Source organism: Branchiostoma floridae, chromosome 1, assembly GCF_000003815.2.
Source record: "Branchiostoma floridae strain S238N-H82 chromosome 1, Bfl_VNyyK, whole genome shotgun sequence".
NCBI classification, from domain to species: domain Eukaryota; kingdom Metazoa; phylum Chordata; class Leptocardii; order Amphioxiformes; family Branchiostomatidae; genus Branchiostoma; species Branchiostoma floridae.
Genome location: NC_049979.1, coordinates 14933264 through 14950817, shown reverse-complemented (window position 1 = coordinate 14950817; position 17554 = coordinate 14933264). Strand labels below are relative to the sequence as shown.

Genomic DNA, 17554 nt, shown 5'->3' with positions numbered 1-17554 from the left:
ATATGGGTTATGCCAAATTGTCATGTCACATCATTAACAAGCTTTCAAACAACTTCTTGCTACCAACCTGCCATGGGTGACACCTTGGTGGTCATGGCGTATCTCACAATTTCCTCCTTGTTGTCAAAGAACACGAAATTGCGCGAAACGTCCACACGGAGGGAGTCGGTGACCAGACCTTCAGCTGGTAGGTTGCAACCTGCCTCATCATACTCAATAGTCTGGTCCCAGGTGTAGTTGTAAACTCGGTTGGCAACGGTGTAGCCACGGGAGGCAATGGACTTGATCAGACCTGCAGCAAACGTTTTATCAGTACTAGTAAATTAACCCTTCACTGGTTAGCTTTTATGGATTGTTCAATTTCTGAACATCGCCATTGAAATACATGCATCAATCATGGACTGTAGTATTTCCAAGGTTGTAGCTTATTCACAATGTTTCCAGATTTAAATTGTACAAGAATAATTTTTTGCGTCTAAATTCAGCATTATCATTTTCAACTTGTAACAGAATTAGAAGAAGGGGAAATACCCAAAATACCATCATCCACAAATGCAGAGGTCTATTTTGACCATACCATGAGATACAAAAATATCACTTTAAACAGAATTATTCGTATCACCGCCAACTTTCCATGGAGTGACAATAGGAAGAGTTTAATTCCCTATACACGATTATCACGACCATCTGATTTACCAGGAGCAGTTTTCTGGTAGATCTCTTGATACTCTCCGACCACGACCTTGTCTCCGGCAGCGATGGGGGGCAGCTCTCCACTCAGCTTGGTTGTCATGGTGAGGTAACCAAACTCGTCCACACCCTGGAAGTCCTGCTCCACCTGGAACACCTGGTTGCCAGGGCGGAAGGTCACCACGGCAGAGCGCTTGAACACTCCACCTGAGGGATGACATCCAGGTAAATCCATTTTCCCATCTTCTATCAACTACATGTCTCAGTTTCCTTGTAACTTAATCATTCATCTTAGTTCATCCATATGATACCTTATTCTTAGAAAAGTTCTAAAGGACAGAAATGTTATAATTGAAATTGCCCTTTGTCACTCTGGGCATCTACTGATACACCTTTAAGGTGTTACTAGTCTTAATTTGCTTAATAAATCATATGCTTTATCTTTAAGTCCTTTCATACTTGGGTGTCTCATTGATACTAGAGGTTCTTTTCTTTGTAAACTGAATTTTTTTGGAAAGGAACTTACATGTAAAATACCAAGTGTAGTAAAGAATAGTGTCCTCAAAGTTAATCAGCTATCTTCTGACCATTTACTTATACATATAGTCCCCTCACCTGTCAGTGTGTATCCATTGACAGCGTTGGCCTGAGGAAGACCAAACAGCCATCCGATGATGCCACCAATGGTGGACAGAGGCTGCATGGCGTAGCCAACATTCTCCTCAATCCTGCTCATCGCTGTGTAGGCACGTCCATCGTTAACCACCACATAGGAATGGAGGTCAATGTCCCGGAGGTCAACCTCATCTTTACCTGACAGACGCACAGTTCCCTCAACCTTGCCGTTCACTCTTTGGGGGGTGCCTACAGAATCAGCAGCAATAATTATGCAACAGAACGTACTGTAAATCTTGTGATATCTATATCACACCACCTCAACACAACCACAAACAGCTGGAGATTTCTATTGTGTGGCTGCAGTTGCTTCAACTGTAATCTCAAAGACTTTTACTGCAGCGCAAAAATGTATCATCAGTGTAGTTCTTCAAGTGTATTTAAGTTATTCAAGCATAGGTTGTTGGGTGTTTTTATGCAATACATTTATCAGCAACTTGTATGCATGCACTAACGGGAATAAAAAGCTGGGAACTTCTTACGAAGGTTTCTAGATGACTTCATTTCAATGTGTAAATATATGTGCAACATTTTTACAACAATAAAAATGTAAGAATGGTGAGATTTAAGAGTTAAACCTGCTACTCAAAATGTCAATATTGGATCACTGTGTGATGTTAAGTTACTCAATGTGGTTACATATAACATATGGTGATGTGGATTAGAGACATGCTTCGTATCTGTGGAGCTGCTGCAAATAATAATGAATGTTATTGTGATAAAGTCGTGGAAGTGGAAGTGAAAAGGTGAATAGTTGTGAACAAATGACTTTGTAATAAGTTTGTCATGAAAACAACATACCAACTTCTAGTTTCTAATCTACATATCTTAAAACTACACTAAATAGGATTATTCAATCTACAACAACTACTGAAATAACAAAATGAAGTGGACATTTCTTTGGGTTAGGAACACAGCTTGTTGAAAAGGTTCTGTAGACATTAGTTGCCATGGTAACACGGTTAGCAACAGCAGACACCTACATGGCAGCTACGTCTACAGTAAGATTTTGGGAAGATCTGGGGACGACTTACCAACATTATTGCTGTCTCTACCACCTGTGTTCATAGGACAGAGAAATTTTCTAGGGTCATCTTGTACATACATGATCATCCCTTGCCTGTCCCACAGTGGAACAGAGAAGAGGCATCACATGGGCAAGAGCAGTTGCTCAGGCAGATAGATATTTACTAAACATGCTCTTATTCTGTCCTTGTCAAAATGTGTCTGTTGTTAAACATCATGTTCTGTGGTTCTGTTTCATCATGGGACTTTAGCCATATCTTAAGTTCACTGTCATTTGCTGGGAGTCACAAAATCTGGTTCATGGTGAGGCTCTTTTGTCCAGTGGGTGTAAATCTTGTTTATGATAAACAGTCTTCCTTTCACATGCTTACAGTCTGGCAATGTGCCATTTTAGCAGCAGTCCTAGCCAATGCAAAACAAAAACAGGAGTTTCACAAAAACCCTGGGACCAAAAGCAGGATAGCATTAACGCTGGTATGCAGTAACATTGGTGCAGTCCATGTCTACTTCCTATTTCTAATAACTTAGAAGGAACAGCATAAGGCCTGAAGGAGAACAGAGGTGCAAAAAGCACATAACGGTGCACTGGAGGTTAAGATCAACAACAGAACAGAAAAATATAATAACGTGCAAGAAATCAAGAAAGGGAGACATCAGGCAAAATCTAAAAACCAGAAGGATGTTCTTTCATCTGAAACAGTATATCCAGTAACATGCTGAAATGAAATGGAAGACATCTTCCAAAATGGTGCACTCAGAATTACAACGGGGAAGTTTCAAAATTTTTTAAATGTTTTTCAATAACTTTTCTTCTTTCAGTTGACCATATCAAGAACATGAAAAGAGAAATTTCTCACCTGCGGGAAGACAGTTGATGCCATTGCCATAGTAACCCTCCTGACAGCGACAGCAGCTGATTGAACCTTGTCTGGAACAGCGGGCATTCTGGTGGCACGAGTCACAGCCCGCAGACTGACCTTGACCATCCAGGTTGTAAAAGGTCACTGAAGAAAATGTTTGTCAAGTGTTACAGCATAACAACATAGCAGAAAACGTGTTCTATACAGAATCACAATAGACATATTCTGGTAAGGAGACAATTTGTGCAATATGTATTTTGCCTGCATGCACAAAGGCCATGCACATCATGTCATGGCCCAAAATCTCACGTTCATAAAATGACCCACGGTCAACGATAAAGAATAGATCCAGAAGAAGAGGCAGTGGTGATATGGGTGTGTCTTCCTATCCAGATATGTTCCAAACATTGATCAATAGAGTTGGTAGGTTTGGGATGTCAACCTTTATTTATAAACAGCTGCCCTCCAGACCAGCAAATACAAACTCAAGTCTTTGCTTTATCCCATCTGCATCTTATCAATGGTTGTCTACCAAATCTCCTACTAGCAACATGTTCACCTTTCAGTGAGGTTCTTCATGCCCACTCCAACATCTCTCTATGAATTACACAGGGCAGATGAACTGGGCATGCAAAAATATTTCATCATGTTTCAAGCAAGTAACAAACAACCACAGGTCACTCACTATCACAAGGACAACTGAATTGTCTACCATAACTGTCCCCAACATCCGTCTGCCTGCCGAACTTTCACCCACATTATAACCCAGTTGGCAGCCCACCAAAGAACATCTTGCAGACCTTCTGCTATATAGGACTAGGTCAGTGGCCCTGATGCCAACTTCCACTATCATTCACCTAACTACATGTAGTTGAAACCATCTGCTCTGGATCCACAGTGCAGTACCTTCACACCTGACCTTATAATATAGAGCAGTACTTATTGGAATCAAAACTAGTTCTGGACTTAATGTCATAATGTATGGCAAACTCATACTTCTCACTGCCTATCAATGTGGGTGGAAGTATACTCCATATCTACCATGAAATTCCCAAACAATCCAAGCCAAGGGAATCCTTAGAAAAAGGTGGCATCACCTCTTCTAGATATTTTAAATTCCACTGTTACAACATAATTGGCATGAAAAATGTAATATGTAATATGTCATACAACAGATCAAGCATTCTCAATAATGCACTAAAAAAGCAATGACTTTCAGAATCAGTTGACACCCACACCAAGAACTGTTTAAAATACTGTAATCCTTTTTCACACAGGAAATCTCACAAATAAGGCTACATAAAACCTTGGCCTTTTCATCTTCATGTAGTCCCCTGACTTGAGCAGTGTCAGGATATAATATGTTGAGTCTCCCACCTTGGAATGGGTCCTGATTGCTGGGGGTTTCATCTCTGTTGAACTGACCAGTTCTGTCCACCGGTGCAGGCGCTACCTCCACGAGAGGCTCCCTGTTCCTGTTGAAGCTTGTGGAACGGTCGCTGTCCACGATGGGGGACTCCAGCTTGGGCTGCGCGGGGATGATGTTCTGGAATCCAGCAAAGGCTCCAATCTGGAAGAGCCAGGCTCCTCCTGTGTTCATGTTGGACCAGCTGCAAGTAAAATGGGACATCATAGATGTTATATATGTCAACCATCAACAGTATCAGGGAAGAGTATACAACTAACCTCAACACTGTCAAATCCTTGATAAAAGCAACTGAATAAATGTGAAAATTACCTGGATGTCAAACCTTCATTGACACATCAGATTCTTTGGTGGTTCCAGTTGTGTTTTTTTAATATGCAAATTGGACTGAATGAAATTTTGTATTTGATTAACATGACAATACAAGGAAATGTTTCTTGGACTTTTCAGGGAAGCAAAACAGTATGCAAAATAAACAAAGGTGCCAGCTGGTAAGACATAAAATGCAGGGATACGTTATCTTTCTCTCTGGTGCTTTGACAAACAAAAACATTCAATGTTATGATCTACTGTAGCTAGAGATAAACACTAATTAACACCATCCACCATGAGAAACAAAGAACTAACTAGCCATGGCCAACCAAGCATACTTGACATTGCAAGAGGAAGGAACAGTCCCACGGGTCAAGACATGCCACAGACCCAGAGTGACCTACAACATCTTGAAGACCTCTGTGCTAATATTGACTTGAAGCAGCTCCAATTTTACAGTTTAATCTTACATTTCTAAAGGCAATGCCCTGTTAACTCCAATCCTGAGAACTGGTAAAAGGAAAAGATTGTGTTTGCTCTTTCAATGAAAGATTAAGATATGGGAGATACATGTGAAATAAAAACACAGAAAGGAGGTTGTCTTCGTCAGACTCATTGTCAAACTGACTACATGGACTTCAAACATCCTGTAAGCATTAATCATAAACAGTTTTTCATCCTTGTCAGCCACAACAAAATCAAAATTAGATACCAAAGCCAGGGAAAATTGGCTCAGTGTTACAACATGACTCAGTGTTTGTCTGGTACAAGGCCAATATCTAACCATTGCATGTCTAAAGAGGGTTGGGAAACAAGAGCAAAAACCAGACACACATGTCCCCAAGACCCCTTGGCATTTTCTGGCCTGCATAAGGAGGAAGTGGTTTACCCATTGACGTTCTTCACAGCATCTGTGCCTGATGCAGGAACCAAATAGAAGCGCTCTCCATCGCCTGCATTGAAACCCACCTGCAAAACATGGCAACATTGGTTGATCCAAATATGAATCATTCTACGTTATTAAATACCATTGATGAAACCTTCCATTATGCATTTGTAATGTTTAACTTTTAAACACAAGTTAAAATCACTGATATAAGTGCCACAAGGACTAGCTAAGGCCTTAAACTCTGACATCTTTATACTTAGAAATCTTACAAACATCTGCAAGTACTAAATTGGCAAGACTTTTCAGCAGAAGATAGTGCCAATGGGCTACAGGGCACATACCTCTTTACTTAAGCATGGAGTCATGCCAGCATTGAAGTCTCCTTAACTAATACTAACTGGACAACTGAAGAAGATACTTTTAGATACAGCTGATTTTTGCACATCATTTCTTTCCTTTCATGAATCTTTTGGTCATACATTTTTATTGGATATCTGACAATTCAAAATCAGTGAAAACGGTACCAAAGCTTGGAGGTTATAGAATATCATCTTGAAATTTACAGAAAGTAAATTAGTCTCCACTCTTATGATTAAGTGATGACAGAAGACATGCAATGTTTCCAACAACACATGCAGCTGCTTGATATAATTGAAACATAAGAACAGCAGCAGAGTGACTCCTACTGTTGTGGACCCACATTCTACTGCAGGAAATACCATACTCAGTCACTCACAATACCGTACACAAATTCCATATCTAAAGAGAGCAAAACAGGACAGCAAACCTGGGCTGGCAGTTCTCCAGCGGACCGCCTGCCAGGGCGCTGGATGGTTCTCCACCACTGGATACCATCCGCCTCGTAATGGAAGAACACGAAGGACTCCCTCGTTCCATCAGTGGCAATCACAGCTTGGAAAGTGTTCCTCTGAGGGCAGGCAAAGAAACTTACATTGAAATATCTAAGTAAGTACTGCAATTTGTTCTTTACACTAAATGATAAGACTAACAACAAGTTTTCCCTATGCTATGATAAGCCTACATCTTAACGTATGTCAACTCCAATACATGTCAGTTAAACATAGAAAAAAATTTGATACCTTGTCATCTCCGTCAGGGTAGTATCCAACATCCACCCAGGTAACGATGAATAGTGCGTTTGCCATGAAATCAGAGGACTGGTCAGGGAAGTACTTCCGGACAGCAGTTGATGCCTGGACCAACAGTTGCTGATCAGTGCTTTCTCTGTAGAAAACTTGTCCTGCTGCTTCAGTGTCCACATCAGTGGAGAAGACAGAGATGACAGACACATCCAACGGGAAGCGTTCGGTGATGTATTCTGACACAGCTTTGCCAAAGGAGATGATGCCATTTGTGCTCACCTGTATAAAAGAAATTTCTTGTCAAAAGAAGTTTTTTTTTTTAAATAAAAAATTGAGGCAAAAAAAGAAAAGATAGAGAAAATAGGGACATCCCAACTCAATAAAATATTTGAGTTGTTGTGAATTTCTTTTATTTCATAGCCCTAGCCACCGCAGATGTTAGTGATCTTCCCCTTCAATCTGTTTTACCTGCCTCCAGTAAAGGGGCTGACCAGCTGTCCATGGACTCTACCACACTACTTTTAGGAAGGGAGCATTGACCTATAACACTGCAGTACTCAAAATACTGCTAAGGGGGCCCAAATTGCCATGTTTCTTAGAACCTCAATAACTACCAACATTAAAAAATTTATACAATCTACATAAACAATTTTGACTTATGGGTGCAAACACACAAACTCAACCAGAAATAGTGCCCCATCCTCTAGAGGTGAACATTCTAAAATTTCCAGAGATAAACATGATATAAAAATGTCACTTTTGCCTGGTCAGCAAATTTCTTATTCCAACAAAAGTTAGAACCCAAAAACTGTCTGGAATTCAGCTAATCCTTAAACCAGGCATATCTCATTCTGTGAAAAAAAAAAGTTTCCCTTAGTCCAAGGCTTAGACAAGACTGTGACATCTTAAATAAACCAACCAAGACTGCTGATTCTACCTCCTTACCAAGTCATCTTTGATCAACATAATAAATTCTCCATTGTCTATAAGTGCATTGATTTATTTGTTAATTCATAAAATTCTTTTGAGTCCATTTCCTCAACTCAAGTCTTGAAACCAGCATAATGCAAAACAGTTTCCTGTGATATCTGGCTTCTTAATCAGTGATCTAAACATGTAACAGAATTTACCAAACAGCTGAGTAGACAAAATGCACTTAAGCATGGAAGATAGATACAATTCCACATAGGAAGTGAAGCAAGGAAAGATATTACATAAACATGTGATTACATGAAAAATTCTGATGAGGACTGAAGAAAAATGTTCCAGGAAGCAAGGGTTCCTCGGTTATTCCCTAGTCAACAATTTTTGGAAGAATTTGGTTGTTTGTGCATTGTTCTATAGACTATACTTTAATTTCAGTTCCATCTACCAGCAGGATATACGTACGGATCCTCCCCTTACATTCTGGTCAATTACTATAACAGATACAACAGCCAACCACTAATTCATCCACTGATAAATTCTCTCAAATGGTAAACTAGCAAGGAAACTTCATCTTGAATTGAAATCTTCTTGCCAACTGCTCAGACATTGTTAAGTTATGCCTTATAGGTAGACACCCTTTATTATGAGAAGTGTGTTGTTACAGACACTACAATTATCCTGACAATGCATGTATGAATACTCTACCACCCAACCACAAATGAACAATACCCAAGTGAGTGAACAATTTACACAACACACACATACAGTGCTGTTGAAACACATGTCAGTAGGGTTACAAATAGACAGAACCCCTGGCACTGACAAACATTAGACAGGGAACTTGAAAGGAGTCAAAGGAGTAAAGATGGAAACTCTAGAAGCCACTGAAGACCCTTTCCTTGACAAGATATAGCAGGTGTGCCGAGACAAAGAAGCTCTTTCTCTGATTTGACCAGGTCTAAACCATTCTTCTTCTTCCATTTGACACCCATTGTCACCAGAAAAAGCACCAATTTGTGAGCTGAATAGATTTGTTTATGTATGTGAATTGTCCAACTGTTTATGGTAACAATCCCCAAAGGAATGCCCACCTCTGTCTTTGTTTACCTTTTCAAGGGATATCCCCTTATTCAAAGTCTAAGGCAGTGTTTTGGAATCTGAACCCAAACAAATAACAAAAGTTTTACTCAACAAAGAACACCCAAAATCTCCAATTACCCAATCCAACTTGCTCATTCAAATGGTCAGAAAGAGCTCAACTGAGCCCTATTTATCAATGGTCAAAGAAACTAACCAATATCGTGACCTTGAGGTCCAGAGTAAAACTACCCCAACAGACCACAACTATGCCCACTCCATGCTTCCATAATCTGAGAGAATCAAAGCCAGCATTTTTCACAATCTCTAAAGGGCTATCATGTGTCCTTACTAGTTAGAATATATGAAGGTTCTAGTGAACAGTTGGGAGTTCAAAAAGAGTTTGAGATTTACACTCATTAATAAAGTAATCATCAATAAACCAATCACAGAGTGTCAATCACTTTCAAGTAATAACTAATAAATAAGGTAAAAAATGGAAACTTGTCCACTTTCCTCCATATAGAGATCAAAGTGTCAGAAGGCAAGATAACCCATAGCCTGGTATACATCCGTTTCCAGGTCCACAGCAAGGTGGCAACTGTTGGGAAGTGGACACAACCTGAAATGGGTGGATACCAGGCTAAGATAACCAGACTGTGGCACAGGAAGTATCCTGAACAGGGCTGGAAGCAAAGATAAACAGACCAGGACAGATAAACAACCAGACACAAAGGAGGTGATGACAGCACGGTGTCAGCACCATTAAAGAACCAGGGGTCCAACAATGTTTTAGCCATAATTGTAAATCTGCTCTATCCTAGTATGCATCAATGCAACCAAGGCTATTTGCAGTTCCAACTAGCAGCTTGCTGCAGCTATTAAAAAATCATCATAAAATGATATTGGTTACTCAAATATGTGTAATTAAGTCAGTTATGTCCTTTATCAAGTTCAAGTGTAAGTCCAGGCATATACAGCCAATAGAAAAATAAGTCACAGCATACCTGCCATCTTGAGTAACCTGACCACTCAGTCACTATATAAAATTATAAGTCATACTATACAAGTGTTTGTACCCATGGCTAGAAGCCTATACATACAACTCATCCATTATCCCAGGTGGCGTTTTACAAGGTATGCCACAAAGAACAGAAAGAAAGGCTCTACGTTAATGTTAACATGCACCAGATGTGTCTGTATGGAGACCTTGGACTAGTCTGTAAATATTCCAGGGCTATGGAAGGATATCCGCCAAGCCAAGCACCACCCTGATTCCTGATAACCCCACTGACTTAGGGTATAGCAAAATCAGAAAAGGTACATAAGGCTGAGACGCTGAGTAACTTTTTTGTTGAATTGTTGTACGAGACTGGACCACAATGTGTCTAGGAGAAACGTATGACAGTAGTGCATTCTGGCTTTCATAAAATTATAAAATTAAGCTGTTCTGTCATTCCCAATAAGCAAAGTTGAATAAAATTAATAAATCTCAAGACGTAACAAGACTTTTCAAAAAAGCAGTTTAATGACAAATTTTATTGAATTAAAGGAAAGACCGAATTCAATTCTAATGCCATCTGAAGGTCATCCAGCTGGCCCGTTTCCTCTCACCTCAAGGCTCCATGAGGAACCCCAAGTCTCCCTGAGGGGAACAGAAGGGCAGCTCAGAGTCAGATCATTGGACGGTATCCAACTCCCCAGGCTGCATGGAGTGGCTGAGAAAGCAGGCGCATAGGCCTGAGCCGCCCGAATTATGGTAAAATTGCTGAACGTACAACAACACATCTTATTGCTGCTTGCAAATCGGCTTGCAGTGTCATACGATGGGCATTTTATGTCCCATCATACCTCTACCCCAGAGATGCCATATGATGGGTTATCATCGTAAGATATGCCCAGTGTACAACAGTGCGGGCTGATGTAAACGAAGCAACGAAAGGCCCAACAATCATGGACATAAAACTATGTTGCACGCTGTTGTCATATGTCCAGCAACTAGGCAGCAAGTTTCCTCCTGTATGACAAAATAATTTAGCGAGTATAATGTTTATGTATGTCAATAAATAGGTATGGGAGTTCTAGCCCTTGAAGGTCAAAACTCACAAGTCATCTGCTTTTTTTCAACAGACCAAAACTCCAGGGCCGCTGTTGTTAGTCTCAAACTAAAAGCAGAGTGTCAGCTGAATGAAGAAGAGAAGAGTTTGGCCAAAAGTGGTACAAATTAGCTACCATAGTCTTTCTGCCTGCCGATCAGTTCACTCCTTTTACTTGGCCAAGGGGGAGTCTGGTAGAGACTAGTAGACTGGTGCAGAAAAAGACATTGTATCTATCTTGAAAGCTCTTGAGTGCTACATAAACTAATCAATGGGGAATGTGTTTGAGTTGAGGGAAGAAAAGTCAACATTTGGAGACAGGACACCATTTCATTATCTTGAGTATAGTCATCTTTGTGCTTCTGCATGTTATACAAATAAAGTGTCATAGTACCTGATCAGGTGAACAACTTGAGCACTACAATAGATTTACACAATGTGTTAGAGTTGAAAAACATGTTTATATCCATTCTTACCAGGACAAGCACATTCAAGGGCATTTCAAATGAACTGCTGGCATACTTGCAACAACTGTTTAGGATTCATCCTTAACCCTCTGGCAAACTGCCATGGCAGCCATCAGTGAGACAGTGTACATGAACACAAACAACGTTTCTTGTAACAAGCGTGGCTGTGACCCTGATGTTAAACCTACTGTTTACAGACTTCTGTAGAACAAGATTATAAACAAACAAGTACAAAGCACATTTGTCACAAGACTGTATACTTTCAACAAACCCCACTTTCATGTCATCACTTTTCTTTCAGACATTCTGAAGCGATTTGATGATTGAACCGGACAGATTTTCAGCGCAAACTGGGTCTTCGAGTTTTACTACCTTGGTACACAGTGTATGTGAAACTGTACTGGGCTGATTACATCATACCCTTGCACAGTTGCACTGGGCATATCTCCTCCAGCAAGGTAATTTTGTGGTTTTTCAAACAAGTCAGGAGGTGTTTTGACAGACAAACTTAAGAAGGGAAGGTGAGATGACCTGAGAACCCCTGCCTATTGTTAGACTTTTGTCTGGACCTGCCTTTCTGTATGGAAAGCATCTATCAATTACACAACATCCGCTCACCTTTTCGAACAAACTTCATTTCCTGTTGAAAATACTTCCTTTCAACAGCCAGTGAAGTACTATACCGCCATTCTACTAAAACAAACTACAACAGTGGGTTTATGACTTGTAAGACTGAAGAATCCATGTTTTTGACACAGGATACTCTTCCACCTGACTTGTACATCTGTTTCTGATTCATTCAGCTGGCTTACAAATTTGGCCAGTGACCAGGAATGGAATTTCTTTGGGTCTCTTTCTCCTTTTCGGTCCTGTAGTCTAATATATTAAAGTACATTAGTACATCATAGTCTACAACTTCTGGGAGATCATTTTATACATGTAATGGTGGGATTGACATTGGTAATGATATCTGATTTTGATACAAAGCATCATGATGCATGTTTTTTTTTTCTAATAAGACTTTTAGAGACAAGAGATGTAGTAGAGACATGAGAAGCAAGGTGTTATGAAGGCCTGGAATCATGAACAAGCATCCCAGTATCTTTTACCCCAATACCTTCAAAGAGATGCCATTAAATTACCCAAATACCCCATTTTCTGATCTTAATCTATTGATGAGCTCCTGGGAGAGGGACACACCCAGACCTCCCATTTATCAAACCACATGTTCTCTGATTGCAGGACAAATGTCTCTGAAAGGCTGATTGTTTTTGCAGAATTGAGATACCACCACTGAGAATTCTACACAAACACATTCTACATGCCAAAGGAAACCAGGATACAAACCCAGAGTGCTTTCTCCTAAGGGAGTCCAGATAAGGAAAATGAAAACCCAGAGCGGTTGAGTCCCGCCCCAAATATCTTGTAAAACTTAGTAAAACTGAGAAAAGTAAGTTGGAATTCGAAGTGATGATTTGAACTTTCAAGAAAAAGTAAGAACAATCAAGTAGATCTATGTAAAGCTACTCAATGAGCCCTGAGGGACTTGCTAATGTCTCTTGCCTATCATAATGACATAAATACATAAATCAATTTCACACTCCTTATATCAATGATCATCTTCAACAGGACAAAATATAGCTTATCTGGAATGGTATCAATCACTTTTAAAAATATTTGAGCAGATAAAACCTGTTAAACAATAGACCTGTTACATACTAGTATTTGAATTTATCAGTAAACTAATATCGTCATTCGTGATAAAATGCACTCAAAGTGATGGGTGCAATTCAACACAAAATAGTTGTAGTACTTTTACATATAGAAAACTTTCCCAAATTTTGTATCATGCAATACAGATTATACGGACACTATTCACGCAATTGTAGTTAAACAGCTGGTCAACTTAGCTTCCTGCATCACATATTATCAACTAAAAACAATCCTTCCTCTTCCTGCCAGTCTCTAGTTTGATTCCTATGGAATGACCATGAAGGACAAAGTTCAAACTAGCCAGTAGTACTAGCAGGGATTTCAGGCTTCTCTGCAGTTTTCAGTTCTATATAATTATGTAAAACGTATGTGGTGTGCTTATTCCCTCTTGCTCTACAATAGTAGCATACTGTAATTTGTAAATGCATTTAAGTTAGTGGGTTTTTAATTTCACGGCAGTAGGAAAATTGACAGTTCACGGTGATTTTAAATTCGTGGCAGCGCCATCCCGCAAACTTATTTACAGTACTGTACTTTAGTCGCGTACTGTATTATGAATATTTGCAGTGGTTTTAAGTTTGCGGTTCAGCAGCCACATGAGAGCAAAAGTTTCTGCATTTACAGTATTGCAATCTCAAATTAAAATGGCAAATTTTTCGTTCTAAAGGTGGTTTTAGCTGGCAAAACTGCTCAGGCCGGCTAAACCTCATACTCATAGTATCAGTGAGAAGACTGCATTTGAAGACTGCACAGAGCCACCCAAGAAACTGCCTGTCGCCCCTGGGTTCAGTCTGGTTCCAGGGTACTTCTTCACTAATTTGGGAGTTTACCAGATGGCAAAACTGACAGGGAAACATGTGGGGGAGACCTGTAGCTCATTTGCAACAACCCTGGAAGTACCCCCAAACCATGTGGGGATAAAGCAGAGGGAGAGACACAACTGCTTGGAATGCAAAATCCATGGGGAAACTTCTAGGATGGAATAGGGTGTCTGAACTTCTGAACACAAATCTGACAAAGGCTTTGGGCTAACCCCTCAAACAAGGTGACTCTAGAATAGAGTACATCATCATCACCCCACATTTTGAGGAAGTTTTTGTCAAAAATGTATAATGCAGTATCTAGAGTACATGATCCATGGGCTCCATGGCTGAATTGATATTGCCACTTCCCAAGTCTTCTTCAAGTTCTTGCCACTCCTGACTGTATTGTGTTTTCTGATTTTCTGTTTATTTTTTTAGGACAGGTGTTCGAAACTCCCAGCATGCCAATACATTTGTACTAGCACAGACCACAGTACCTCAGCCTATCAAAACTTTGCGAATAATCAGTCAAGAGCCAACAACAATGAAAAGTCAGCTAACCACAGAACCTGCCCTGGTGTAGAAGGTACGCAGAATCAGGGACTTTTAGGGGAGGAGTTAGCTGAGGAAAGGGAAGTCCTGTTTGATAAGCAGCAGGGCCTAACCACATCCCCTGATGTCTAAACTGGAGACCACAGCCATTTCCACAGCCCTCAAGCACAAGGGATGTTCCAGAAATGAAGGAAGGATCAATATTCAACAACCATCAAGCAGATAGTCAAAATGGAGTTTACACTATCTGCAAACATCTAATTTGGGTCTGACCAAGGAGGTTAAAAAAATCTCTCTGGTGTTCAGCACAGGATACAGTTCCTGTCAACAGGACCATTCCACACAAGCAAGCCTGTGCTTCCCATCACACAACAGGCCATTTTCATCATGATCATGCTCTCACTGCAGATTGCAATTACGTTGAGGCTATTGATTTGATAACATGATTCATGAACTTCATGATGAAGTCTCTATTTATATGTCCTAACATGCTTTACAACTACAAGTAAGCTCAACTCTCTTCCAGTCTGGTATCCCTTTTTTTTCCAGAAACTGACCGATTTGATTTGACACAATGCGCATAATTTGCCGTAGGACTGAGGAAACCTAAACCAAGGGTCTGGCCTCAGGCCTGACTTTGTATACGCCAAAAGTTTATCGCCTTTTAAATAAGCTACATGCTGGCATACATATGTACTGGCATCTGGGTCCATAATGTGTGTTGCTTCGGTCCTGGTGGAGTTTGTGGAAAGGATGAAGCCAGAAACAAAGGTGCAAACGAGTAAGTTTTAACCTCTTTCGGGCAAACAAGAAGCTGTATCTAAATCAAAGAACAGAACAATGACGTCGAAAATACTTCGGCAAACTTCTGAGGAGTCGCCTGACGGAAGAAATTTCTGCGCCACTTTTCGGACGTCTGGCGGTGAAACGTGAACTCAAGGAGCGAAAATGCAAATCCGTAAAATAGAAGACAGATTGATTCACACATAGCTGTGAAGGGGGACGGGGAGAAAACAAGCTGGGGAACTGGGATGCAAATCATCTGACTTCAAGAATTGAGATCAAATACGCCGCAACAAACGAGCTTCTAAACTCAAGAGTTTGGGAAATGTTTGTCTTCTGTGGTCTAGCAGCTGGGTGGGATCAGGACAGGGCTCCTAACATGTTGATAGCAATCGAGACAAACTATTTACGCAAGGCACAGGGTCACCCCACAGACATTTGCCCGGCTTCTGCGGCCTAGACAAACAAACGACTCGGCCCGGAAAAGCCCTGGCGTGGAGGAAACCTTGCAGCGCAGCGCTACAAGACGAAGGAGCCTGATGCAAGCGCCCCGGCAAAATGGTTCTTGGAAAATAGCTTGAAACTCAGTTCAGGTAAACAGCACTTCAGAGTCACAACTCATGGAAATTATACACGATAATAATTGCCAGAGATAAGTTTGCAAGTTTAGATATTCCAGATACTTACAAAAAGGGACTGGTAGCGTGTTCCGTAGAAGTAGACGGGGGAGAAGAGAGGGATGGGGTCACTGCTCACTTCATCGCCCTTGCGCAGCTCAGAGTCTCCATACTCCACGCCATACGGGTAAAAATCAGTTCTTGTCAGTCCGAAAGTCAGGGGAACTAAAAGTCCTAACAAGAAGGACCAGAGAACGAGCGGTGACATTGTTGCAACGCTGCCGAGGTCTGTTGTGGAGCTCTCCCCAAACTGTGGCAACTTGAACGGATGTGGCGAAGAACGCGTGGTTTGATAAACCCCGGCCCGCGTCCTGATTGGTCCGTCACTAAATAAGATTGACAGGTGAACAGGGTGTTGAAGGGAAGAGGATTGGCAGGGATGTGCGACCGCCTCTGCATTGACGTTGAGGATGCCCAGGATATTGTCATTTTTGTTGCCCGTTGACGGCAGCAACTGAGATTCGACAGGAAATACCCATTATCTGTCTACTAAAGGTCTGGGAACAACAATTAGCCAGTTGTAGCGCTATCTTCTGAATCACAGTGGTGACCTTCAACTATGAAATAGGTCACGTCCGCTTGTATACTTCTGTCAGTTGCAGGTCCTTAACTAGATGCCTCGAAAAGTATTTGTCACCGAAAACGCCTCCAAGTTGATAGTTGGCCTTGAATTTGGTCCATATAAACCATGTTTTTAGCAACAGGGGTTCCATCCCAGCCTTTGTCAAGAATTTAACTGACGTAAGTAAAATATCGCCCACGTTTCCTTTTCTTGTTTTTGGTCTCAGCTGGTCTGTATTTTGCAGTGTAACGATGACGACAAAAAATGAGAAAAAGTAATTCGTATATCCGTGACTTGTTTTCAGATACATTCATGTAACGTTATAACGTTAAACGTAGGGAAGTTAGCAAATAATAATTTTACTTTCGTAACGAGATAAATACATAGACGGGACGGAATTCAGTAATTTCGTTGTATCTACAAAACGATTTTTCGAATCTTTTTTCATTTATTCATTTTTTCAATATCTTACAACATTTCTCGATGTAAAATGCAAATTTTAAAGATATTATACGGCATTATTAAAACACGTTACTTTTTACGTTGCTGTAAGTTCACAGAATATTTGAAAATTAGCTACGGTATTTTGATATTGAATCTTCAGCAAAATTTCACTGGCTTAGCTTTTTGCAAGGAGGTTAGACTTGCTTTTCGCTTGCTGAACGATGCGTTGTTTCCAATATGCAATTCGGTAAACTTCAAATGATCTTGCATACTCTACAACATATCGCTAGGTGGCGTAACGTTAGCAACGTTAGGTTAGTTGGCAACGTTTGAACAAGGGCAACTATGATAATTGATGTTGTGGTATTTTAATGTACTTCTATTTCAAAGTAATCAAGCTTGTCAAGAGGGTTGACACAGACAGACACCATACACCACACTCCACCTTGCGAAACATGACATCCGTAACTAC

General features: G+C 40.5%; 1 protein-coding gene across 1 annotated transcript in view; it reads right to left on the bottom strand.

Annotated features, from left to right (window-relative positions):
• LOC118409603 (fibrillin-2-like) overlaps positions 1-16383 on the bottom strand; it is a 51168-nt gene extending 34785 nt beyond the window's left edge. The window contains exons 1-10 of the mRNA XM_035810780.1: positions 16087-16383; positions 6979-7260; positions 6666-6806; positions 5879-5958; positions 4629-4861; positions 3249-3395; positions 2400-2423; positions 1306-1554; positions 697-897; positions 68-292 (exon numbers count right to left, since the gene is read on the bottom strand). Of these exons, the coding sequence (XP_035666673.1) occupies positions 68-292; positions 697-897; positions 1306-1554; positions 2400-2423; positions 3249-3395; positions 4629-4861; positions 5879-5958; positions 6666-6806; positions 6979-7260; positions 16087-16284 (1780 nt within the window). The 5' untranslated portion in view covers positions 16285-16383. The remainder of the gene's footprint in view (positions 1-67; positions 293-696; positions 898-1305; positions 1555-2399; positions 2424-3248; positions 3396-4628; positions 4862-5878; positions 5959-6665; positions 6807-6978; positions 7261-16086) is intronic.
• Between the last annotated feature and the right edge of the window lie 1171 nt (positions 16384-17554).